Source organism: Strix uralensis, chromosome 2 (genome assembly GCF_047716275.1).
Source record: "Strix uralensis isolate ZFMK-TIS-50842 chromosome 2, bStrUra1, whole genome shotgun sequence".
In the NCBI taxonomy this organism is placed as follows: Eukaryota; Metazoa; Chordata; class Aves; order Strigiformes; family Strigidae; genus Strix; species Strix uralensis.
This window is the reverse complement of record NC_133973.1, coordinates 13,719,599-13,745,929: the sequence shown is the minus strand read 5'-3', so window position 1 is coordinate 13,745,929 and position 26,331 is coordinate 13,719,599. Positions and strand designations below refer to the sequence as shown.

Below are 26,331 nucleotides of genomic sequence, written 5' to 3'. Positions count from 1 at the left end.
GTTCAGCAGTAGAGGACACAGCACCTAACACAGAGCAAGCCTCTCTCACGCAAGGCTCCTGGCTGCGTGAAATTTCCCATGCGTGCTGTTTTGCTTTTTAGGCTAGCGTGGGTGTCTTACGTGCTACCCTAGCAACAGTGACAAATGCGTGCCGCAGCTGTAGCCTTCTCCTCTTCGCAGCAGGACTGCATCCCCAGTTTTCTTACAGAAAACACGCTGTGCAGCTCCCCACAGAGCTGACCCCGTCCCCCAGCGCCTGCCTGCGGCTCTTGGCGCGCTGGCTCTCGCTCTGCGCACAGATGCGTGAGCTACAGCAGAAGCAGACATGTCCTCCCTACTACCCTCCGCTCCAGCCCGTGTCTTCTGGCCTCCAGAGGACATCATCTGAATCAATCTGGCAGGAGCAGGATCAGCTGCTTCAAGCCAGCCCCCTCCATGGTTTCTGGGGTCAGATGGCTTCCACTGCTCAAGGCTTTTTAATGAACTTGAATGCCAGAGGATGTCCAAGTGCTTTCTGAGCATCTGGAGAACACAAACGCAGTAGTCAAGGCACTGGTCTCCATTAGTCACTGAAGGAGGGATGGGCAAGAATTTGAGTCTCATGGGGGGCTGGGGGGAAGAACCACCCAAGCCAGTATTAATGTTGCAGCTAAAAAAAAAAATGTAGAAAACCCACATGAGATATAAAAGATGTGGAAATTCAGTTTTTCGCAGAATTTTGATTCTGCCCTGGGTTTCGTCCTCTGTTGAACTTTGGGACTTGTAAAAACATTTTATGTGTATCTATATATATATATGTAGATATGTGTGTGTTCCCCAAATATATTTAACAGTCCTTTTTCTAATGCTTCACCAACACATACACCCGAGAATAAAGTATGGATTTAGGCTGCAAGTATTTACAGATCTAAAATTTTGAGGCAATTCTACCATAAGGAAAAAAAAAAAAGTCCTAAAGAGAGTAAAAAACCGTTTGTTTTCTTCAGCTTCTGGAGAAAAAAAACATTTGTTGAGACACTGCTGAAATAGTCAAATGCGTATTATTGCAGACATAGGAAGGAGGTAAAGAGAGCATTTATCCTCTTTTAATTGAAGGGCAACAACAGATCACTTACAAATTCTTCAGTGTTTTGTGCTATCTTTAAAAACTTCGCCTTTCAGTTGCACGTAGAGTGTTCTCTCTCCTCTAACTCGCCGAGGCCCCGCGCCCCGGCGGTTGGCAGGCGGGGGGCTGAGGGACCGGCCTCTCCCCCTCGGCCTGTGGGGGTCAACCTCTGCCCGAAGGAAGGGCGCCGCTGGCAGGGGCAGGTTTCCCAAAACACGATCAGGAGGAACCGCTCTGCTCTCCTCCCCTGCCGTGTCAGGTGATTTACAAGAAAGGGAGAGGGAAACCGAAAGCGGCCGCCGTCCCCTCCTCTCGCCTCTGCCCGCCGCCCTTTCGGGCAGCCGCCGCAGGGAGGGGGCGCAGCGGGGGCTTAAACGCCGCTGGCGGGAGGGGAAACCCCCGCGGAGCGGGTTTTGGCCGCCTTCAAAACCAGCAGAGAGATCGGGGAGTCGCCCCGTCAACGCTTCCCCTCGTACTGGAACGCGGCACCTTCCCCCGGCAGCCCCGGCCATGTTAGTCCGCCATTTTATTCCGCCGTTACTCCGCACGCCACCTTCGCCTCTGTGCGGGCGGAGGGAAACAAAGCGCCGCGACCCCGCAGCTCAGGCGGCCGAGGAAGAGACGCCCCGATAACCCCCGAGAAAACAAACGCCGAGCTCCGCCGAAGCCGCCCGGCAGCCGCGGGCTCTCCCCGCCGTCCCCGGGAGGGGGAGGAACACGGCTGCTGCCGCCGCGCCGCCGGCGGCCCCCGCGGGGGCGGGGCGCGCGGGGCCCCTCTCCTTCCCGGGGCGGCGGAGGCGGGGAGCAGGGGGAGCGCACCGCCCACCCCCGCGCCAGCGGCCGCAGCCAATCAGCGGCGGGAGGACGCCCCCTCCTCCCCCGGACGCCCCGCCCCCTGCGCCGAGCCGCCCGCCCTCCCGCCCGCCCGCTGCGGCGACCAGCTCCGGAGGCCGTCGGGCTGCCTGGCCGCGCTCCCCGCCGCCGCTCCGCCATGTGGCTGCTGGCCGCTTGGGTGCTGCTCAGCGCCGTGGGCGCCGGTGAGTTCTCGCCGCCCTCTTCCTCTCTCCCCCTTGTCGTCCCGACCTCGGCGACTGCGGCCGCGGCAAGCCGGGCCCGAGACATCCTCCGCCCGCCCCCGCCTCCCCCCGGGGTTTGTGGTGCGGGTGCCCCGTCAGCCCCGGAAGCGGCCCCGGAGAGGCCCCGGGAGGCGAGGCGGGGTGCGAGGGCGGGCGGGAGGGCAGAGCTGCCTCCCCTGGCCCGTGGGGAAAGGGAGGGGCGGCTGCCGCCCTGAGGCGGGGGAGTGCGTGAGGGGGGAGAGGGGACGGGGGGCGGTGCGTGCCCGCCCCGCCGCCGCTCTTCCTTGAGGGGGGTGTGTGTGTGTGAGGGGGTGTGTGTGTGTGTGTGAGGGGGGTGCAGCTCCCTCCCGTGCATCGCCCCTGCACGGAGCTCCCGCCGCTCGCTGGTGGCTGCCGAGAGCAAGCGACGGTGGCAGCAGGCGTGTGTGGGACTGCGGTCTGCTTGGCTGCGGGTCGCCAACCCTTGGCGGGGCTGGGGGGCTTTCCTCTAGCCCTAGGCTTTGCCGCTTCCCTCCTCCTCCTCCTCCTCCTCCCCGGGTTTGGGGGTGGGCCGCTTCTTGTAGAAGTTGGGGGGGAGAGAAGGGACGCCACGACTAGCGCAGAGCTCCTCGCCTTCTTGTGTCTAGTAGCATTAGGGCAGCTTAAGCTTAATGTGCTTCTTGAAGAAATACCGATGGTCAAACTGGTCGTCTGCTGTACGGTTTCTAGGGTTGGCGGCATTTCTCGATCTGAAGAAAAGTTTGGGTGTCATTGATGCGTAAATGACATCTCGCAATCTAACTTCTTATTTTTCTGTGCCTCAAGAAGCAGCTCGGTGGGGGAGGGAGAGTTAAAAAAACGACAGCACTTTGACGGAGGTGCAAGGGCTAGATTGTCGTTCTGTCAGTAAGCAGCACATCTAAACCCTCACGTTTAAAGCTAGTGTCTAAATTCACGTCTGAGTCTCTGAGTTAGCAGTGGTCTGGCTTAAATGCTGAGTGCCCTGGCATGTTTTGTAGCCAGACATGCAAGTGTCCATCAGGTGCAACTACCAAGCTTAGCCAATTTTGACCTAATATGCAGTATTCCCGAATTTGCACTGCACGTATCGTTTGAAACAACCGCTCTGTGGCAGCTTCACAACTGCATATTCTTCAGAAGCAAGCCCCCCAAACTGCTTAGTATAAGGCTCTAAAATTGTCACCTTAATGGGATGCCTCTAAACTGGTAATCCATGAGAAAGTTTGAGGCTTGGAGCCCAACGAGTAGTCCACTGCCCGCAGGACTTGGGAACTATTGCTGAAGCGTTCCCATGACTTCCTCCGATCGCAAGAGGAATGTCGGAAGTTGATAGTGGAAGTATCATCTGTAGTAAGCAGTCAGGTTCCCTTTAGCGAGACAGCAGCCACGCAACCTCTTCTACTAAAGCAGTCAAATTTGCAGAGGACAAAACCCGCAAATACTTATCTGCATGCTTCTGGTGGTGCCTGTCTGCAGCCTGCCTGTCATTTCCCCAGCATTCTGCTGGTGGAGCCGCTCGCTCGAGTACTTCCCAGTTGGCTCCAGGCAAAATGTGCCAGCTCTCACAGACTACACAACAGCAAACCAGTGGAATTAGTAATTTACAGCTGCTCGCCGTTCTGGGCTAGTACTAGGAGAAAATTGCGATCAATTTGTTTTAATTCCTTCAAGATGGTTGGTTTTTATTTGATAAATATTTGGAAGTATAGTTGCTTCCTTTAGTTGAAAACCAACCTTCTCAGTGAAGTGGAGCCAGTGGTGAATAAATTCTTCCAACAAAGTTTAAATGTGCTAGTTCTAAAGGAAGGAAAAAAAAACCGACCCCAAAACCCAACAATCCCACACTCAGAAACCTTTTATCATGAGGCAGTGTTAAAACAGATGTGAAATTTATTTAGTAGAGAACCGTTGAAGCACTATAGCTTTTAATTGTGTGTATTTATGTTTTATTAGGGCATAGTTTGAGGTTTGGGTACAGTTTCCCATTGTTCTGCTTTTGTTAGTTTTATTTTTTGAGGTACAGTTTAAAAAATGCAACACACTGAGTAAACCAGGGAATAATTATTTCTTCATTGTAAAGTTCTGTCATTGCATAATACATATAGAGTCGGTTTATTATAAGCTTTTGTTATTCAGTAGTAATCCTGGTGTAATTTAAATACCGACGTTATCATTTCTCAAGAACTGGTTAATGGATCTTCATCTCCGATAAAATCTCGGCATAGTGTTCAGGTCTTTCTTGAACAGTGGTTAGTCACTACTATTGTTTTAGAACTGTGGTGCGGTGTGGGAGAGGAATAGTAAAAACCGGCAGTGGTAACATAATCCTGTGTGCTGGTGATTTTTCATTACCTGCATTGAATGCTATTGTTAGTAGCATTCATCACAGTGATTTATGGTACAGGTCGTTTATTGCTACAAATTCTCCATTTTCAATTCTACTATGTATACACTCAAATACTAAGTAAGTAATAATCTTACTTAATATATGGTATTGTGTGTGCACCTCCTTCATCGGAAGGGAAAAGAGAATTTGCAAGACGTGATCCAAACCTATGGGCATTTGGCTCCACCTTCAGAGATAAGAAGGAACAAATGACAAACCTTTGACTAAGCTGCCCTGCTTGCCTTTTCTCAGAAGTGTAAAAGTAGAATTTTTTTTTCCCTGTGTCCTTGAGGAACTGTAAAGGATGCTTGTGGGGAGCTAATGCCTGCACCTCTGTTTTTAGAGACCTGTGTGATCAGCAAAAATTTGAACATCAGTGGGACAACGTGTGGTTAATGTTAGGTGTGTGCTTGGCAGAAACCAGGCCTTAATGCGGTATTTCTGCCTATGGCATTTTAGGGGAAGTGTCCAAGTTAGTGGCAGCCCAAAGTTTTTTTACCTGTTTTTTTAAATCGATGATAGGGTATGGTATCTATACATTAAATGGATGTGAGAATGGCCAAGTCTGTGTAGAGGGGCTGTGGCTGAATTATAATAATGCCTTTTTTCCTTCTTTTGTTACTCCCTTGGTTCTTTTTTTGTGGTTTTTTTGGGAGAGTTTGTTTTGTTTTCTCAGGTCAGATGTTGTAATTCTTTTGTTCTGTCTTCTCTTGTATATTAAGAAATATTTCTGAATGTGTCAATTTTCATTTTTCTTTTTAGGTTCTGCCCAGTTGATGTTTAGTGTGACAGATGTTGTTGAAAAAACTGAGTGTAATAAAACTGTAATTTTACCTTGCCATGTGATTAATCTAAAGGGTAACAATGCAAATGTCATGTTTGTTACGTGGAAAAAACAAGGCAAAAGAATTTTTTCTTTTGATGGAGCAAGACAGCAGTTTTACAGAGATCCGACGGTTCCATCAGCTAACTTAGCATCTCTGGCGGATTTACCCAAGGGTATTGCCTCTCTAATGCTTGACGGTGCAGAAGCAGCTGTTGGAAATTACAGTTGTGAAGTAACAGAATTGAACAGAGAAGGAGAAACAACAGTTGAACTTAGACAGCGCATAGGTGAGTTGCCTGCCATTGTTTTAGAACCTGTTGGGAGAGAAAATAAGCAAAATCTTATGGGAAAGAGAAAAATAACGAATATGACAGTGCATTACTTTAAATTGAAAATACAAAAAATGTGATACCCAGGCCTTGTAACTTGAATGCAAATAGGGATTATTTTGGATTAAGTTATAGGGGAGTGCTTCTGTGGGAAAGATCTGAACACATTTTTTCATTCTCTAATAACGTCTGGAGATCACTTGTCTAATATAGTAAAAGCAGTGCTTTCCCACATCTTTTCGATTATATAGTCGGTGATATTTTCAGCACCCTCATGTTACTGGATCACATACTGAAACATATTCCTAATATCTTTGTAACACGGAAATGTATACATCCATCACAGTGGCTGCAGAAATCTTTTCTTTGAAGAATTGCATCTTGCAATCTTTGGTTATGATGGAAAAATTACAGATAGGACTAACAGAAGTTCTGTAGAAGAGCTCTAAAACTTGAGCGGTTTTCCAGTGAGGTTGAAAATGCTACTACTTGTTACGGTTGTCTAGCATTAAATGTCATCTTCAGAAGACAATGTTTAAAATAATGGTGACTAAGCGATGAATTTCTCATTTAGTGAGCCATTTTATCTTGTGAGACGCAGCCCATGTGCTTTAACGCCTCAGCTATTGAATAATGGGATCTGCCGTACACGTGCAGTCTGTGGTATTCTGCAGAAGTGACGGTTTCACTGAACGTATGTGTGTATTGCTTATCTGTTCTGCACAAGAGACTGGCTTCTTGCTTCTGGAAAGCTGCTCAGAAGCACTAAGTTCTGTCAGCGTAGCACATGAAGTCTTATTTGTGCACTGTAGAACTGTCGTAGGACATTTTTGCTATCAGTTTTTGCATTTGTCATTAAATCATTTATGAAGCTCAAACAGATGTTACTTGTGTGCTGCTGCAGACATCTGTATAATTCCCAGTTGGGTCTAATTATTGAGTTAACCATATACACTGCAAAACAAATGTGATCCTGAAATGGATTGAGAGCCCCTGAGAGAGAGAGAATGCTACAAAATTACTCAATTCTTGGCATCCTGCAAAAACAGGGGAAAAGGTATAGGCAGTTTCCTTCCTTCTCTTATAGCTTCTTCCTTATTCAGCCTTGTTGGACTGTTGTTGCCATTCAGTGTTAAGCTCTAGAAGAGGAAACAAGACTCAGGAGTGTAGTAGAATCAAGTCCCATTTGGAAGTTTTATTGTTTTATTTTTACTTTCTCTGTGTTTAGAATTTTGAAAGTGGTATAAAGACTACAAAACAGGAAACTGATGCAATTTTTCTAATTTCATTTTCTAGTTGTCAGTTGCGACGAGGAAAGTACCCCAACTCCAAAGGAAAAATGTGGTTAGTGAAGAATTTATAGTTGCAAGGTCACATTAGGTTTGAGAGTATATGCTAAAATGTAAAAATTAGTCTTATGTCTGAGGATTTAGCTGAAGGTAAAACAATCACTTCTTCTCTCTTTAAATTCTTCTGCATAATTTTCTGTTGTTTGTCCCTCAGTGTTCTAGAGAGACTCTTGAGATAATAAGCCAATAGAAGAAAGTGTAGCAAGTGAGTTTTGAAAAGGGTTAGTGAGCAATGGAAATCCTGTACCAGTCTTCACTCTGTCCTTTCTGAGCAATGAACTCATGCTGTTGCTACTATGCTCATGCTGATGCTTTTACCAAGATAGTCTTATAAGAGCCAACTATTCTCCATCTCACTTTACAGAATTCCTGGATTCACCTAGGAAGTGGGTAGCAGAGTGAGCAAGATTTCTGTGCCAGTGCCCTCGTCTTTGGGCACACTCTTTCCTGATCAATTATCTTCACAGGAGAGTGACCGTAAAGTTTCCCCTTTTTCTTTTCTTTTCCTCTTTTCTCCCCTCTTATTCTCTTTTCCTCTTTTCTCCCCTCTCTTCCTCCCCTGTTTCCTTTTCCTTTTCCCTCTTCTCTCTTCTCCTCCCTGCCCCCCCCCTCTCCCCATGTCTGGAAGTCTCTCTTGTTAGTTTGGAAGTGACTTCCTTATACTGGCTCTCAAAAGAATACTTTTCGCCAGGAGTTTACTTTATTGCTATGAAGCACCAGAGTAAGGGAAATGTATTACCAGGAAAATGTGTTCAGCTGTTTCTCTTATTTGCATGTTACGTGTACCAGCAGTATTGCAAGCATTTCCGTACAACAGACTCTTAAGACTGAACCACATGTGGTTCCATGTTGCATGCTGAAGTCCTCGCAGATGCCAGGCTTCACGGCTGCTTTCTTTCTATTTGTAATACCTGGTGGTGTCACCTGGAAATGCTACAGAGGAAATGAAGCTGCTGCAGAGTCTCTGCTTGCAGATACTTTGAATTCATTAATAATTCTCAGTTACATCGAACAGCATTGCCTGTAGGATTTGGCTTATCTAGAGAACAGCAACTGTGCATTGAAGTTACTGTTCAGTATTGGTTGCTTTTTTGAAAATGCAAATGAAGCAAAAAGCCTTCCTTTAAACAATTCATTAAATTTGGCTTCTTTTGGCAATAAGGAAGTTGGCAGATACTCTTCCATTTCTCTGCCTTTAGTATATTTTGTGATTGCCTTGTATGTATGTTGTAACCACAGTATCTTCTTCTGTGATCCTTTGCGGGAGGAGGGGAGGAGGAGGAGGGGATTTGAGAATTTAAAACTGTCCTCAAGGTATTTACTTGGCATTGAAAGTTGTAAGGTATTGCTACTTAATTCTGTGTTTGTGGAGCTGCAGATACAGCTTCTAAATGTGGAGAGTAAGTGCAAGGAGTACGCATCTAAATGAAGATTAGAAATTTCTTTGGAAGCAAATGTGCAGGCAGAGGAATGGTGGCAAGTATAATATAAGAAATGGAGACTTTGGATTCCACTGAGTGAGTCTAAATGAAGTTACGAGCAGAGATGCAAGAATCAACTGCATTTTCTAGTTCAGTGGAGATACTTTCAGAATTTTCTGTCAGAAGGTGGCTTACACAGTCTTACAGCACGAGTGACTGAACAGCCTAAGGCATCCAAGATGCAGAGGGGAAAAAAGGCTAAGTGGTTGATGGTGGCAAGACCTAAAGGAAAATGTGTGATTTCTAAAATTAACAAAGCAGTGTTTCCTTCTCACTTAGATTAGCTTCTGTATTCCTTATCACACATCTGGATTTCTTCAGAAGTTACAGCAGTTGGAGGTAGAATAGAATAGCTGGGGAAGCATCAAATTGGCCTTTCATATCTTCCCAGCTCGTTTTTCTGATCTAACGTGCTGCTTGTAGTTCTACAAGCTAACTAGCTTGTACTGCCAGACAATAGCATAAACGCATCCTCTGCTTCAGCAGAGGTTAAGACCTCCAGTTTGGAAAATGTTAGTGTAACTAGAAATACTGGAAAACCCCACGTTGTCACACACGAGATTAGAGTGAAAAATACATAGGTAGAAGTCATAGCTTTCTTAGCCTGTTATAACTCTTAATGCTAACTATTATGTACAGTATTGAGTGATGTAGAGCATAGCCTAAAAGGAGCAATAAATGTAAAGCTAATAACCTCAGTTTTTGTTTTCTTCCTACCACTTTTCTTTGTTTATTCTCTAGGATCATGGTTTCTTCTAGTGGAAAAGGCTATCATCATAGCGTTGGTGTTCTTAGTTATTATTTTGTGTTCGGCTCAGTTCAGTATTATTGGTAAGTATTGACTCTTTAATTCTTTGCAATTATTGGTTTGTCCTAAAATCACTTGCGTGTGTAAAGGCATCCATGTAAGATGGAAGACGGTGCTCGCGTCTGAAAGCTGTATGGTAGAATTTCCAGATAATACACAGAGGTGGTAGTCTGCTTTGTCAAATAACTTGGCATTTGGTTTGCTCTGGAATCCTCCCCTGCTCATCCACGCTGTTACTTACGTTTGTTTCTGGGCTTGCTTTTGGCATGAATCAGCTAACACCACGAGAACTACCTTGTATGCAGTTCTCAGGATAGTTCCTGATAAGCGCTGTTACTTACAGGCTTGGTCAATGAAAGCACACCAAGCTACACTCTTCTGCACTGCATAATCCTCCACGTCCTTTCCAGTGAGCCTTGCACTCTTCAGGACATGTAACATACCTTTGTTGCATCAAGCTATGAAAACACTAGTCTGCTGTAGCATTTGCAGAGTTTGGGACCTTTGAACTGAAAACACAGTCCCATCAGAAAGATGATGGGGCTTCAGCGTGCCTCATGGCACCACAGTCATGCAGGGTGGGCGCAGGCACTCTGCCGTAGCGGGTTTAGCCCTGAGCAGTGGCATCTGGGCCAGTCCGCTCTCCTTGCTTGGAGGCCAGGGCTGGCTTTCTGGGGTTAAGATTTTTAGCGGATGTATATCTTCATAGACAAAGGTATGAGGTGCAGCCTAAAGAGTCTGTATTTAGAGTGTTTAGAGCTAGTCTGCCATGTGGTGATGTTTCTGCTGCCGGTGCTGTTGCAAATGATGAGCTTTTTTGCATGCGTGTAATTTTTATGGGGTATAATTGGTAATATCTACTGTCATTGGTTAGAACAAGGAAGCTTTTCTTCACTGTTGGTTCACCATGACATTATTGAATCATTAGAAACAGAAACACGTTTCATTTGATGGTCATAAAATCAATATTAGAGAAGGATGGCGCGCTCTTCTTAGTGTAAAACTGTTCATTAGTCTTTTAGCACTGGCTGAGTTATAATTTAACACCCACATCAATGATTTTGTTAAATGTTTTTAGAGGCAATACATTCACCAGGGTCGGACATCCTTAGATGTTTTTTATATAGTGGTATCCAACATCTGTGTAATGTAGAGCGTGCTTTCTGTCCTAGTCCTTCAGACGGTTCCCTGTGGTGCAATTTGTTACATCAGTCTTTGAATTTTTTTCAGCCTTTCTCAATTTGTAAACTTCTAAAAAAACCCAAAACATCTGCTTAGGGTCGAGTCCATAAGAAATGGAAAAAAATCACACTTGGATTGATTTATAGTATTCACATACATATTCAGCCATATATATGTAATTTTCTTTATTACCTTTTACTGAACCTCTGAAAATGGCTCTTCAAAGGTCCATCCATGGTCAGAGGTTGAAAACTAATATATATATATTTTTAATTATTTTATTTCTCTAGTGGTAGATTCCTGATTTTCATTATTGTTTATAATGGTTTAGGAGTCTCTGAGATGTTCAGAAATTGTCATTGCCTTTGCATTCATAGCAGAACTTCAATATTTTTAGCATTTTCATAGGAAAGTAGTAATTGTCCTGAAATAAGCATGGATACCTCCATGGAGAATATTGTCATTTTACAGGAGTAAATTGAGCCTGATTGGGTTTTTTTTGCATCTCTGCACTTTCTTGCAAGGTCTGTGATCTCTGTGGGGAAAAGCAATCATGCTAAACTTAATAAATGTGGGTGTGCTTACTGCTTGTTTTTGTTGGGTTTTTTCTTTTTTTTCCCCTTTAATTTGCACTGTTTTAGTTAACCTGTGAATCTGGCAATGCTACAGTGTACCTTGAAACAGTTTGGGGCTTGATTTTTCTGTGTAACACTTGGGAATATTTTTTCTTCGTTTTGTGAGTTATGGGTGGGGTGGTTTGGGGATGTGTGGGCGTTTTGTTGGTTGGTTGGTTTGGGGTGGAGTTTTTCACTTACAAGATTGGCTTTTAGGATTTAACAATAGTGTATCCATTACTTATTTTTACCTTTGTGTCTTGTTTTGCTAGTTTAGCATATTTATAATATGAAAAAATGTGAATTTCCAGTACAGATATATGGGAAGATTTTGCTATTACTACTATCCCAAATAGTTTTTTTGTTTAAATGACAGTAGTACTTGAGAGTTATGACTGGGATCCTGTTGTGTTAGGCAATGTGAATATAATGAGAGACAAGTTTTAATTACAAGAGAGTGTATTCTGTAACCTTTCCATAGATTAAGATACTATTAAAGGTTTTTGTCATATGTACACTCTAGAATATTTACTGTATCATCATGGGGGTTTTTTGTGCTAACACAGTGCATGTAAGTGGGATGTTAATTCTGTATGTGCTCTGTGTTTTTCTTTTTGAAGTTACTTACAGTATTTGTTCTCTGTGATTACCAGTTTCAACATATACCAAGGTTGTTGGTATATTAATTTTCAAGCTTGGAGCAAGAGCTGCCTTTTTTGTGTCTTAGTTTTAGCAGTATATAAGGCAGAAACAAACACAGGTTATTATGATGTTGTATTCGTACTGTTCCTTCTTTTCCAAAGACTACTAAAGTGCTGCTGCTTTGAAACCCTCCACTGGAATCAACCATTTCTGAGATGGCAGCTGTTTAGCAGTGCACTTTTACTGAAAATTACTCTTGTCTATGACATCTGAACATAGAGGTCATCCTGTATCTACTCATCCTCAAAGCTTTCTGGTGAGATGGGAACATCACCCTGTTCCTTTGGGGACAGAGGCAATATGTCTGAGCTCACACAGTGTCACGGGGAAGAGAATTAAGCCTGGAATTTCTAAATCCCTGTCTGACACTCACCTGAGTGACAAATTCACTGTAACGTTATTTAAATGTCAGTAGTGCATCTACTTGAATTAATCTCTACCATTGTTCCAAAGTTAATTTGAGAACATACGCTTGAATTGTATAGATGGAATTAAGAATTCAACTAGAACACCAATGCCAAGTTTCATTTGTCTGGGTAACCCATATTAACCACATCAAACAAGGAAAACAAATGAAATCTTGGTAATACATACAGTTCTAATTTTTTAGGAGTCTGTTTCTTTGTTTAGGACCACAGTCCTAATCATAAAATCTGTGTATTTTAGTGAGAGAATCTGTATGTCTGATTGTTTTCCTCTCTGTCTCTCTTTGTTTTGTCTTTAAGCATTAAAATATGAAATTGTACCTCAGAAGAAAAGGGGCATTATTGTAGCAGGTATCATCTTCACAGCTGCTGCTGTTGTAGGCACTGTTCTTTTTGTCCAAGGTAAGTGTATTAAAATTGCCTTCCTAGTTTAAGGGAGTAAGAGCACAAATGAATCTCGGTAGTATGGAAGTTAGTACCATCTACTAATCTTAAAATAAAATTTAAAAAAATAATACAACAGAAACAGCATTGTGATTGTCAGACCCTGAGATGGACATAGGGAGATGCAGACTCCAAATCTATTTCTTGTTTTCTAACCTGCTACCATGGGTGACTGTTAGGGGCTAGGAAGTGACTTCTGGAGCTTCAGTGGGATTTTTTCTGGACCCGAAAAACTTGATGATACTAGTGATTTACTTTTGTTGCTTTGTGCTTTATTCCAGTCAAGGATTTCTGTTTTACTAATTTCCGTACAAATATTTTCAGATGACTATAATGCACAGACTCAATCTGGTCTTGGCCTAATTGTACTCCCTGCTGTGATTTTGGTACCGCTTCAATACTTTATGTTTGGAATTGGTGAGTATTTATTTATTCACTAGCTCATGAACCTACTGATAGTAAAACTGAGCTCCCCTCCCTGCTCCCCACCCCCGATTACATACTGTTTTTATAAAGAGGTGCTACAACAGCGTCCTGGATTCCTGACCTTCCTAGTATCTCAAAACAGAATGTTTAACCTGTGTTTGTTTGGCTAAGTTGCTTCAGGGAAGAAGTATAAATTAGCTGCTTGAAAAACGAGATTTAGGGTAGGACATCTGAGTGATTCCTGCTCTTCCTTCCCAGCTGTTGGGACTGGGACGAATAACTAAGTCTCACAATGTATGTGTTTCAGTTTTTCTACTTGTGGTTTATTTAGAATTTTATGTATGCATGCATAAATTTTTGTGTGTGTATACACATACAAGAGCCCTGAGTGACTTGCAGTGACTTGTGAGTTTTGTTACTTGCACTGGCCAGCTGAGCTTGGAATTTAGAAGAATCTGATTTCTAGCTTTATGTGAATGATTTACCTTTTGTGTCTCTAGTTAAACTTTAAAAATTACAATTTTGTTTCTCTTTCTGTCTTTCCCAGTTTTCGATAGTCTACCACAAACAACATTTGCTCTGATAGGTTTGCAAATTCTTGGTTACATAATTGCCGTGGTTGGTTTTGCACTGTGTGTCTCAGGTAAGCTGTTTATCTTCTGTAAAAGTCTTTTTACTTTTGTCTACATCTGATGTTTGTTTATTTGTAACTCTAAAATGCTGTGAAAATGGCTTCACTACATTCAGTTGTTAGCAAGTAACTTCTGTAAATGCACTTTAGGGCTACTGTTTTATCTGGTGAAAGAACAGCCCAAAGGCAGCATTACATGTATCAGTTGCATTAGTATGACTATCCAGCAGAACTGCATTCTATGAGCAGTTGCTTTTAAAAAAAAAAAAAAAGTAATTTACTTTTGCAACAGTTAGTGCCCTAAAGAGTCACCTAAAACCAACATTGACCTTTTTTACTCTTATTGTTACTGATGCCTAGACTATTGAGAAAATTACTGTGACCCTAGTTTCTAATGTTCAATGAATAAATCAGAAATTCCTTGTTAATCTCTGCTTGTATGCGACTGGTAACTTGAGTCGCTTGGAAACGAATACCACTGAAACAGCCTAAGGTGGCAAATGCGGAGACAGTAAACTTGGAAGCGTTCTTGGACTGTTTTACATCTGGTTGTGCTGATGCAGTGCTGATGTTCTATTTCAGCACTGAAAAACAGTCACTGTTGTAAAAAAACACCAACTAAACACCGCATACAGTGATACCCCTTATCCCTGCCTCTAACCCCCCTTAGTCCTCTGCCCGCCTTCCCCTCTGCCCACCAGAAAACACCACAGCAGAGAAAAGGGTGAATTTAGGGCTAGGCGTCCTCAGCAGTGTATTTAGTAGTAGAATACATACTCCTGTTCATGAAAAGCACTTTATACCCCTGAATTATTGTTTCGTAGAGGCATTCTTAATTTTAATTGTTTATTGAGTTGGGGGTTTAAGAAAAACTGTTTCTCCTTGAAATGGTTTCTAAGGTTTGTCTAATCTGGGTGAAATGATAGACCTTTCAGTGGAATTGTGATTTGAGTTTTATGCTTATTGTTTAGTATTTACAGAAGTATTTGTAAGGGGCACCTAAGTGTTGTCAAATGTCATAGTAAAATAAACTGATGGGAGATGTCTGGTAAAGCATTAATCCTCTGGAGTAATACAAAATGGATGATGTTTTTATTGTGCTCTCAAACAGAGAGTTTTTTCAGGGTGACTTTTCACAGGTCATATAAGGTAGACATTATCTGTATCTCTGGAAGCTTAGCTCAGTAACCCTTAAGTGTCAGTAGAAAGAGCTCATCCTAGCTTGAGCTCACAGACAGTTGCAGTGACTTCAAGTCCCTGGAAACAAGAACCAGAGAGTTTCTGTAGTGAACTATGGTTCAGTTGTAATAGCCTGTTGCTGCTCTGTGATATCTCTGAACATGGAGCATTCCTTTTATCTGTGGTGGATTTGCCTCGGAACTACCCTCATACCCTGCTTTATCACTAACAGTACTGTATTCTGTAATCTAATGCAATTATAGTTCAAAACCATTGGGACTGAGGATGTAAGTTTAAATTTAAAATATAGTTAGTGAAAGAGTGTTGTCAATTGCAGTGAATGACAATAGAATAGCTAAACTGTAGTGGAATAGTACAGCAAAGCAGGATAAATCAGTAAATGCCTCCGCATCATTAAAGAGCGTATACAGAAAAAGATGCAGAAGTAGTTCTGGGATAGCTTTGAAAGAGAAAGTGTTTATGTCTGTTTTTATCAGGCTTACTTATTTCAGTATTCGGTTTTATCTAAAAATAAAAGTTTGTGCTTTTACTTGTGTCAGATGATACAATTTCTTTTATCAATTTTTTTAACAGCGTGTCCTCCCTTACATGGGTCTGTTGTGATTGCTGGCTTAGCTATTATGGCTATTGCAAATTTGCTTAGTCTGGCTTACGTGTTTATTATGGGTATGTAGCACCTAATATTCTGCATTATTTGTTTTTAACACTTAAATATTCAGAAGAGCAATTTTCTCTATTGTACTTTTCAGAGGTAGACACAGCTTATTTGAACATAAGGTGTGATTTCACAATTGCATAGCTTAAAAAATTACTGAAAAGTTGTCTGTATATATTGGCTTTGTTTCATAGAGCCTGTGGGGAATCTTGAATAAAGAAATTTACAGCTTATCATAATTAACTGTCTTGAGATCAACACAGCCAGGTTTCTTAAGTAAGAGTGTTTCAACTGTAGGATGGATGTTGCTGTTTAAGCTCTGCATTTACACAGTTGGCTAGCTGAAGCTTAGAAGGAAGAGAGCAAAAGCATTTCAAAGATTCTGTAGAAAGGGTTATGGGATAGTGCAGACAAAAGCTTATCAAAACATGAATTTAAAGAAGCAAAATCTGCCTAGTGATTTCCACCTCTATCCAGAGGTAGGTTAAAATAAGACCAATTTAAATGCACGCCTTTCATTTTAATGAATCCTGGTTTTTCATATGCTTAATTTTAAAAGCCAGGAGCAAAGAATAGCAATACTTTGTTTCAGAAACTGGTCTGTTCACCAGATCTCAAAAAGATGAAAGATTTAAAGGTATAAAAGCCAGTCAGGCCTGCTAAATAGGCAAAAAAAGTAGTAATGCCGTGTGATAGAACACTGGCACACCACAGCATAACATTATGTAGACTTTACAGCTTGGGTCTGAGAGCAGAGTGGCTTTATTTGTTTCAAGCTGTGCATGAAGGCTTTTCAGACAGCTTGTTAGTTTGGATGCAGAACCGTGCAATTGAGGATATATTGCTTCCAGACTCAAGCTGATGTGTATACAGTCAGCGCAGTCCCTAGTCTGGACTGAACTATGCAGTCTTCCAGGTTTAGTGTGGGCACAGTCAGAAATAATAGTCCCTGAAACAGGGAGGATTTCCATTAAGGAAGAAATTAAAGCAGAATGGCTAATATTTCATATTTGAGATAGATGAGGATAAGTCAGAAGTGTGACAGAGGTGAAGCAACAATAAAAGTAACTTTTATTGACTTCGGGCTACTTGTATATTTGACTTTGCTGTGTGCTAATGGTCTGCATAAATGTTGCATCTGTAGTTTGATTATGCTGGCTGTAGTTTGATTATGCTGGCTGCAAAAGTCAAATATAACTGTTGGGGTAGATTCCAGCACACCAAAATAAGCACAAAGAATAATGTGTAGTGTAATTTGTTTTTAGAGCTAAATGCACGTGTGAGGCAATTTGCAGACTGTGCATGATAAGATTATTCAGTTCCTAAACAGAGGAGTGCTTAGAGGCTTTAAGAATTTGCAGGTCATCATATTAAGTAGTTTTGGATCAGGGAAGCTTCAGTTTTGTGTTGCTACTCTGTTCCAAGTTTTATCAGTAGATATTTTTATTTGGTTGATTGTGACATTTATTCATCTGCCTGATTACTTTTTTGTAATTATTTTAGGTTCCAGAATGAAAGATCATCCTCGTCCAGGGGTAAGCTTAAAATTAATAAATTTGGGGTGACTAGATGGCTCAGGGGATTGTAGTGAGATACTGAACCTTTCTTCACTAGTTCCAATTCAGACCAGGTTGGTAGCAAGCAAAAGTTCTGGCTGTGTAACAGATGTCTAATGTTGAGTGAGTTGGTGGTCTTCATTGTCCCTATTGAGTGTGTCTATAGTACTGTAATTGCCACCCTTACCTAACGGCTCCTCCGACTGTTGTGCCCAAACGGAGTTTCAAGGGCTGTCACAAAAAGATGGTGGATGTGAAGGGAAGTTTGGTGTTCTTTTACAATGCGCTCTTTCACGTGAATTTATAAAGACCTTTTGCTCAACGCAAAATAGCGTTGAATTTTTTCATCTAGGTGGCTTATAACAAAGACTTAGGGTTTTTTTTTTCCTATTATCTTCTACACCAGAACCCTTTAATATTCTCTTGAATTCCCAGATATATGGATGCTATAGCCTTGAGATTTTTTCTTTTCTTACTCTCCTATAATGCCCCTTAATTCAATGAGACCATCTGAAAGCAGAGTGTCTGTCTTTAGGTAACACAGAACAAATGGAAAAGCACTTTGTTTTTTTAAAGGTTTTTTCAGTCAGATTTTTGAATTCTAGAGTCATCATTCCTAAAACAGTAATTTTGACAGACTTCTGCAGTGCTTTCTAGTGATCCATGAATGTGAACTGCCTGATTTCTGGAGTTTTGCAGAAGCAAGTAAAGAGGCACAACTGTAAAATACCAGTAAGATTTACTTGTAGCAGGGGAGCATAACAAATCCTAAATCATCCCGTATCTTGACTGACAGTCATCATTTGAGACACGTTTCCTGGTCTCCTCTTCAGTCTACAGCCTGAGACCCAGCTGTTGAAGAAAGATGGTTTCTAACAGTGGGGCAGGGCAACTGACAACAGATTTTAAAATTTTTTTTTCTTTGATTTTTCTTACTCATTTTAAGGAATAGTATTTCAAAGGATTGGTCTCTTACTTATGGAAGGAATACTAAATAAAAAACGCCCCACATTAAAAAGGGTTCACAAAGCTCATTATGTTATAAAAATGAGCTGAAAGTGTATCACAGATACGCTTCTTTCAAAATGCAATCTTGCCTTCATCTAACATGCCCATGTTTACTTGTAGAATGGAAGCAAACATGGCAGAAGGAGATTTTTTTTTTTAACTTGTTTTTTGGTTGTAAATAAGCTTTGAAATAGAAACCAACATGCTAAATAACACCCTTTGTGGAACTCTGTTCTCTTTATGAGCTGTTTTCTTCACAAGGTGGTTTTACCACTGCAGCATGGATTTGACAAAGAAATAGGCAGAATTACGTAATAGTGAACACCATGTTACTCTCTGAACTGGAGACAGGAATGAAGTCAAAAGAAATTTTTAAAACTTAGAGGTCATTGGAAATCTCAGCCACTAAAAGTACTGCAGCTGCAGTTAGTGGAGGGTCAGATACAGAGGAATTCAGGTGACAATAATTTGTGCCCATGACTTTAGGAAGTTGTGGAAAGACCTAGTGAAAAATTAAATGTGGTAATATGTGGCTTGTTTCCATCAAGGGCTGTTCAGCATATATTGCTGTACTTTGAGGCAATAAATAGGTGTGAAGTAATCTCGAAAATACACTTTGATTCTGTGTAATCTAAAGACTGTGGAAAACTTAATATTGGTGAAGTGCTTCCTTTTGACACTGGGGCACACTTACAAAACGAGGCTTGATATTTTCTTGAGTCTGAGGGGGAAAAGGTGCATATTTTGGAATCTGCCATCTTAACCAATTACTGATTTTTTTTCTTAACATTTCTGTAGATTGTGTGTGTTGTTTCTGATGATTGTCTACCAGACTAAATGCACAACTGTGGTTTATTTCCATTTGAGGAGGTTACACTTGATTGCTTGGCTACTATTTTTTTTTTTTTTTAATCATGCTCCTTTATTACTAACCATTGATCAAATCACAGAAATGATCAGTTAGGTTTTAGAGCTTAAAAGTAGTATCTGCATGCCTTTTGCTGCCACCTAGAGGTATTTAATCTGAGGAAAAATTTACAGTGGGGAAAAAATAATAGAGAATGCAGTTATTGATTGATTTAATTTTTTTCAGAACTCTAGTCATTAGTTTTATTAACGTTCAGCTTTCTTCATTTTTGTAGAATCACTACTTACTGTATATGTCAATTAGAGTAATTTAACTGTGGCGAGCCAAAAGTAAACATGAAGGCTTTTTATACATATATATATATTTTTAAATGTTTTGCAGAAAGCTGTAGAAGAACCACTAAATGGTAGGTGATATTCAAGGCTTATCTTCTAATTAAGGGATTAATTATGGAAAAAAGGTCAAAAAATAATTGCACAACTGCACTAAGATGGCAGATCGGTATGTCAGCTTACGTGGCTCTGAGTCAGTAAGAGTTTGATCTCTCGATGAAATTATGCCTGCAGCTCCAGACTCTCTGTTCTACGCTGCTGTGCTTGCTAGCCAGTGGCATTGTTTGACTGTTTGAGGACAAATTTAGTATCTTGGGATATTATATCCACCCTCTTCGCTTTGCAAAGAGTCCAGCTTTTAAGAGGAAAAGAGGGACAGGTCTTGAAAGTTGACGTTAATTCTTCTTCATAAGCATTTATCTTGGTGTAATGCTTAGGATTCCAGCAAAAACTATCCTTCTTGCTCTATTCTTCTGGTATTTCTTTGGGTTGGGGAAGCTACCATGGTCGTGGGGAAACTCTGATAGCGCTTAAGATGGGGGAAATTTATGGTGAGAAAGGGATGACTCTGAAAATAATTCTTTTTTTTTTTTTTTTTTTTTGCTATTCTGTTCACTAATTGGCATGCTGAGTAGTAGCAAGTTCTAACCCAAATCTTAGAATTAATCTGAATATTAATTATGAAGCATTTCTTGCTGTTCGCTCATTACTAATCCATTTGCTTGGCTTTTAAAGATGCAAAAGGAGTGATGTTAGAATGATGGTAAGTCCAACTATTATCTCCAGATCTTTATTTTAATTAATATGTATTTGGGGATTTTGATGTTTAGAGTTCCCCAGTGCTAACATGATGCAACTTGGAGGACAGGTTTCAGTGCAGGTGCTGCTGTTGCTCAAATTGTATTTCACTCAAAAGAATACGTATTTTCCATGTCATACATAGGGGAAGAACGTATTTCTAAACAGTGAAGAGGATGACTTAATGAGAGGGAAATATTAAATAGTATGTTTCTGATCAAATGTGGAAATTAAATAGTTTGCATGCTTCTTTTATGCTTGCATAGTATTTAAGATGCAGGGACTGTTTCCTTGCTGGTGGGCGGCTGTAATTGGTTTTTGGGTTTTGTTGTTGTTAATATAACTAAGCTTTCTCTACGTATTTAATTGGTGATCTCCTACGGAAGTTCACAGGAAAATGATTTGAAAGTAGACTTTCTTTCCCCCTCCTCCCCTTTAGATGTTTTTTAAATTCTCTGGGTTTTGTTAGATTGTTCTTATTCCAATCAGATTTCACTCAATTTATTATTTTTCAGGGTTGGATAGTAGTGTTTAAAAATGAACAGAACTGAAACACATCTTAATAAAACTTAAGAACTGCTTAAAAAACTTCAACTTATTTTTGACAAACCTGAATTTTGAACTTTAAGATCTGAAGGTGCACTGTGGCTTCTGCCCATTGGTTATGCCTGATGTTTAAATATTGTAAACAAAGATGTATGTTGCAGTGTCCTGGCCTAACTTAAGGTTTCTTCCAATTTGAAGTGTCCTCAATGCCGGGATTAGTCGTTTTTTATTTTATAATGGCCTGTAAGACTGCAAGACCTACTACATGTAAATAGACTCCTCCTAATTTATAATAAGCCATGAAATGAGAGGGACTGTATTAACTTGGCCCAAAAGTCGCTAACTGGTACCTAGAGTGGGTAGCCAAGTTTGTGAAGATTCTTGGTTCCTGCAGCTCATATCTATCAGAAAAGTAGAGTTTGCCTGGCCAGATTGCTTTCATTGAAGAGCTTAAATTTTAGATTAAATGCTCAGGTTTGAAAATGAAAACAGTCTTATTGATTCTTTTCTGTTCAGAAGCTGTACTTCCTTTTCATGGGAGTAGGATAAAAGAGCACTTGATGCTATTGGTACTTAATGTTTCTTCCTGGAAGCTGAGAAAGCTTGTCATGAGGTATCACTCGACCCTTAGCTTAGTGCTCCTGCATCAAATTACAACATTTTGCTAGTCAGGATAAGAGTAAGGTCACTCTAAAGCTCTTAATTTACTTGAAATGTTTTTATGTCATGCCACTTCTAGAAGGCATGAATTGACAATGTGACAATAAATGAGGTGCTAGTTAGCCCTGATTGGAACAAGGTGTATCCGTTGATTTTTTTTTTTTTTTTTTTTTTTTTTTAAAAAACAGGCTTCCTTACAAAGACCAGAAGGGAGATAAGGATGGGGTCAGTACAGTTACCACATACTGCTGAAGAGCAAGCAAGAGTTTTGCTTGGAGATCCAATTTTAAATAAGTTGACTGTCCTTCTTGGATCTCATTTGGACTTATAAAAACCCGCCTCCTTTTCTAGTGCTGAGGTAGAGCTTCCAACAGCACAGAAATTGCTAATTATCCATTTCATTTTGACTTTTAGGGTAGGGTTAGAAGTCTGTCTGCTTTTTCTGCCCTGAAGGATGGTTCCTAAAAATAACAGAAGGTTTTACAGATCGAAGGCAAGGGCTCTGAGTCGCAAGCTGGAGGCAGGAACCTTTTGAGCTCTACCTGCTTTCTACCTTAACCTTCCCTTGAAAGTTCCCACACACACTGAGTGGGGAATGAGTCAGATGCTGAAGCACACTAGCTTACAAAACAGCATGTGAAAGTAAACCAGCATTAGGAGTAAAGACAGGACAGGTCAGACAGCGAAGTCTGGGAGCCACTACAGCTTATTCCAGTTCATGAGTTGGGGCTCCAAGGCAGTGTCCACTTTTCTGTTGTGGAGAGGCTGAAACATCACTTGCTGTTAGTACAAACTCTTTTCCATTACTTGAGTGCTAAACGTGCTTTCGAAGTTGGAAATTAAAAAAAAAGATATTTCTTTAAGCTGTGACTTGGATAGGTAGCACAAAATGTTGCTGCTCTTCCCAAACAATCTTTTTTTTTTTTTAATTCCCAGAACTGCAGAGCTATGTGATGTGTGAAAAGTACACCGTTGTTGATACACCGTGGCCTTGAAGATGCACTACTCAACGAGAAGAAATTCAGGAAACTAATTGTTTTGCATGTGTGGCAGAAGTGCTTTTGATATAAATGATGTAATTTTATAGTCACAGCAGCTGTAGCGAGGAACATGTGTGTTTGCCCACATGTGATCTTTATTTTCTTTTGTTATGGTATATATGGGATGGTTGAGGGTGAGAATATAAAAAGCACTGTTTGCCCACTACAGGGTCTCCCTGCAGTAATCCTTAGTGGTATTATTTTCAAAAACTATCATTAGTCACCGCTTTGGTAATGGGCCTACTCAGCCCAAAGATTGCAATACCATTTAGACTATTGTTTTCTTTATTTGTGTGCATGAGCAAGGTATGGTCATATGTCTATGATACGAGCAGGAAGTAGAGATTGTACAAATACATCTTTTCTGACATTCAGCAAAACCTTTATAAAAAAATAAAATGCTTATACACAAAGTTGCATAAGTACAAAGTTTACTCCCAGCTCTCCTTAAGTTATTAACCAAGTTGTCCTAATTCCATGACACAGTAGTATTCCTCTCTATGGACAGTAGTCACGTGTGCTCTAGTGGCCAATATTTTAGTCCAGTGAGAGAGCTCTCCGTGCCTCTTCCGTATTCTTTGATGAGAAACTGCTCAGCTGTTGGGGCCTAATTCAGCACTGGAATTATGGAGCACCGCAGCTAGTAATTTTCATGCTGAATGTGGTTCTCGTGTGTGTTCATGTTGTGCAGTGTGGACTGGAAGCAATTTCAGGCTTTCTTAACTCAGTGAATTTGTAAAAGTCATAGAAGCTTCATAAAAACAGGGGTTGTCCTATTTGGTGTATTTTTGACGAGAGTTTTAAAATCTATTTTCTTGAATGGATGAAGGAGCTATTTAATTTCTGACCCAAGTTTGTGATGCTGCCATTACATCACAAATACATAAAATAGAAACTAAGTAGGAGGAGCTGATGAGAAGTGAGGGGGCTCAGTTTCTGTATATATGTGAGTGGTACAGTTAATAATCAGTTTTCTAGGACTTGCACATTCCACGAGATTTTACCATGTTTTACAACTGTTTTGAGAATTGTTCCAATATAGTTGGTTTCTCTTGGACTTTATGTATACTTTGTAGAAATCTTGACACTGTCTCCTATTTGTACTAAGGTAATATATTTCAAAGGCACACATGGTTTTCTCTTTCTAACAATTTAAAACTTTGTTTGGAAAGCTGTTACCAAACAGTAATGTAATAAAATCCATGTTTTGAAAGATTATGAGTAATTTGGCACGTCTCAGAGTTCAATGTTACAAACTAAGGTTCATATCCGTGTTGTGGGTGCATGTTGCGGAGATTCAGGTCTCTGCATGTTGAGCTCCAAGTCTTGATGCAGACACCTTACCTCAGTTTTATTTTGTTGAATTCTTGGTGCATCTGATTTTACAATATTTACTCTCATAAACAGTCCTCTTGCTAGGGCTGCAGGATTGAAGCGCTTAAAGCAACCCATGGTCCAGCCCTCGCTCAAATCCGTGGAACTGGCCACAGTGAAGAGGGTTATTCATGTGATAGAACATTGAAGAAGCACTTGCTTTCATACCTTCAAGTTTGTCAGTGGGAGTATTCATGTAAGATTTGAGCTCCTGTATAGGAGTCTTTTGATACAGGTGTTTCCATAATCAGAGCAATCTCTACCTGAAGATGGGGAGATTACTCTCCATTAACAATTCAGTGTAAGCATTTACCTGATTAAGTACCCTGCAGAGCTCCCTATTTATAACTAGCGGTTCCCTCTGGCAAGTTGAAAGTTGAGCAGTTGAGGAATAAAAATCAAACCAGCTGGAATTCTGTGAGGTATTCTGCCTTATAAAAGCCATTATGTATAATAGCTTTATGTTAACTTCTGTAAAGCAAACTGCAGTAGAACCCATTTGTGTCACTGTGGGATGAGGCCAAGTTGTTACTGGGCATTGCCAAAACATGAGGAGCTCAGTGGCCATGTACAGGCTGCAGAATCAGTTGCCCCAGAAACGGGAAAAAACCCACTGTGTTAAGGGCTCTGCTCTGGATTCCTTGTAGGTACAAACTTAAAAACAAGAGTTTAAAAAGTCATTGATACACCCAGCCCTTTCCCACCAGTAATTTAAAACCAAAGTTGTTCATAACTGTATGCTTCCATTTGTGTGTGTACCTATGTGTGTATATATAAATATATAGACATTTTAAATATCTATAGATCTATAGTCTTTACCCAAGAAAATGTTTTTATTTATGAAACATGAAACAATTTTGTAAATATTGTGCTAATATACTTAAAAAATAAAGTAATTTTAAGTTGTTCTTGTGAGAAATTTTCTTGTTGCTATCACATTGAACTTCTGTAACTGCTTCCATAAATTCACAGTCACAGCTCTGCTCCCCGCCTTTGTGCCCTCTCTCCCCCCAGATTGCTTACTGCATATACAAAAATGTTCTCAGTGTTACTTAGGCTGCTGCAGATGGTTTTAGTTGGGAGATCCTGGTGTTTCTCCTTAAAAAGGTCATCCAGTTGGGAAAGAAAGTATGTAGATTGCCCTCTGATAACTTTACTTGGACTGACCGACTGCAACCATCAAATTTTGTCACCCGACTATGCTGTGGGAGGAAATATGAGCTGAGGAATAACAAACTCCTGGTGTAACTTTGACAACACAGCAGAGCAGTGCGTACTTCCAGTCAGTCTTCGTAATGCTTAAATGACATTTCTGTGAGAGGAGAGTTTTTTGTGTTACTGCTAAAGCACTACTGTGTGAGTTCCAGATTTTCTGAAGTTGTGTTTGAGAGTAGAGAGATGAGAGAAGGCTGCTAAGTCCTGTCTGGAAGTGTTTCCCCTCGCCCATTCTTTTCAGTGGAGCTGAGCTGATGGGAGCACTTAAAATTATTTGCAATTCCCCGCTTGTGCAGGGTGATTTGAACCATGGCTGTTACTTCAAGATCTCTTTTGAAATGTTTTGTGATTTCCCTTCACACACACTTCCCTCTCTAAAGGAGCCATGAACCACAGTTTGAGTTATGAAATTTAAAAATTTTAGAATTTTGCTGGACAGGGACCTAGCTGCAGGGTAAACTGTAAGCTCAGAGTGACCCTGGTCCTGAAGCTCAGGAAAACTGTGTGCTCGAACTTTGGGGTGTGGAAATAGTGCTCATCTAAAGTGGTTGGAGAGTATCTGAATGCAGTCAATCACATCTAATACCGGTAATTCAGACTCTTCAGTCAGGTAAGCCAGGAAAACCAACCCCAGCTTGAACAGTCCGGAAGCCTTCTGGAAGGGCTTCGGGGCTTTATCAGAGCTTCGTCATTGAACACTTACTGCTCCTGGCTAATAGTGGCAGCGGACATCCTCTAGTTCCTTCCACTTAACAGAAGAATTTGTGAGATTCTTCTCCAGTAAATAATTCTTTTGTGCTTAGTGTTCTGTGCCTTTGCCATAGATACAGTCAGCAGTATCCTGGAGATAAGTACATCTTGCTTCCTGTATTCTCGAGGACTCTTGCAAAACTTTCACGATGAAAAAAGTGCGTGAGCTGGGCTGCCTCTCTTGTTGGTTGCATACTGTGCGTGCTCCCGAAATCTGGCGAGGGTACGAAATCCAGCGAGGGTACGGCGGGACAAACCCCACCGAGGCGCTGCAGCGCCTACACCCCTGTGTCAGCGCGGCGGGTTGGCCAGGCCACTGCGGGGAGGGAGTAGTCCTGAGGTATGAGGAAAGGGCAGAGCCAGACTCTATTGCAGTGGATTGATGAATTGGCAAGAAACTTTAATACACAAATGTAAACAGCACGGAGACAAGGATCATCTGCTTTGGGGGAGGACAACTGCAGCGTTGAAACAGGTTTTGGTTTCCTTCTGTTCTTTTGCTTGTTTTTAAAGACTACAGAAAGGAGGCTTTGAGATTATTGGGC

General features: G+C 41.1%; 1 protein-coding gene across 6 annotated transcripts; it reads left to right on the top strand.

The window, feature by feature from the left end:
* Window positions 1–1,994: 1,994 nt before the first annotated feature.
* On the top strand, window positions 1,995–24,729 carry CD47 (CD47 molecule). Of its 6 annotated transcripts, XM_074856414.1 has the most exons (12): window positions 1,995–2,142; window positions 5,330–5,680; window positions 7,019–7,066; window positions 9,294–9,383; window positions 12,584–12,685; window positions 13,052–13,144; window positions 13,701–13,796; window positions 15,558–15,650; window positions 17,143–17,174; window positions 19,453–19,477; window positions 20,139–20,166; window positions 22,344–24,729. In XM_074856414.1, the coding sequence occupies exons 1-11, from the start codon at window positions 2,097–2,099 to the stop codon at window positions 20,162–20,164; spliced, it is 1,002 nt and encodes a 333-aa protein (XP_074712515.1). In that variant the 5' UTR covers window positions 1,995–2,096; the 3' UTR covers window positions 20,165–20,166; window positions 22,344–24,729. The 6 variants fall into 6 exon arrangements, with proteins under 6 accessions (XP_074712515.1, XP_074712508.1, XP_074712519.1 ...); XM_074856407.1 differs by lacking the exon at window positions 20,139–20,166; XM_074856418.1 differs by lacking the exons at window positions 7,019–7,066; window positions 20,139–20,166.
* Window positions 24,730–26,331: the final 1,602 nt, after the last annotated feature.

Coding starts and splice junctions, on each gene's coding strand:
- CD47 (XM_074856407.1), top strand. CDS start 2,097: ATGTGGCTGCTGGCCGCTTGGGTGCTGCTCAGCGCCGTGGGCGCCG. Junction 17,175..19,452: donor AAGATCATCCTCGTCCAGGG/GTAAGCTTAAAA, acceptor AATGTTTTGCAG/AAAGCTGTAGAAGAACCACT. Junction 19,478..22,343: donor TGTAGAAGAACCACTAAATG/GTAGGTGATATT, acceptor TTTAATTCCCAG/AACTGCAGAGCTATGTGATG.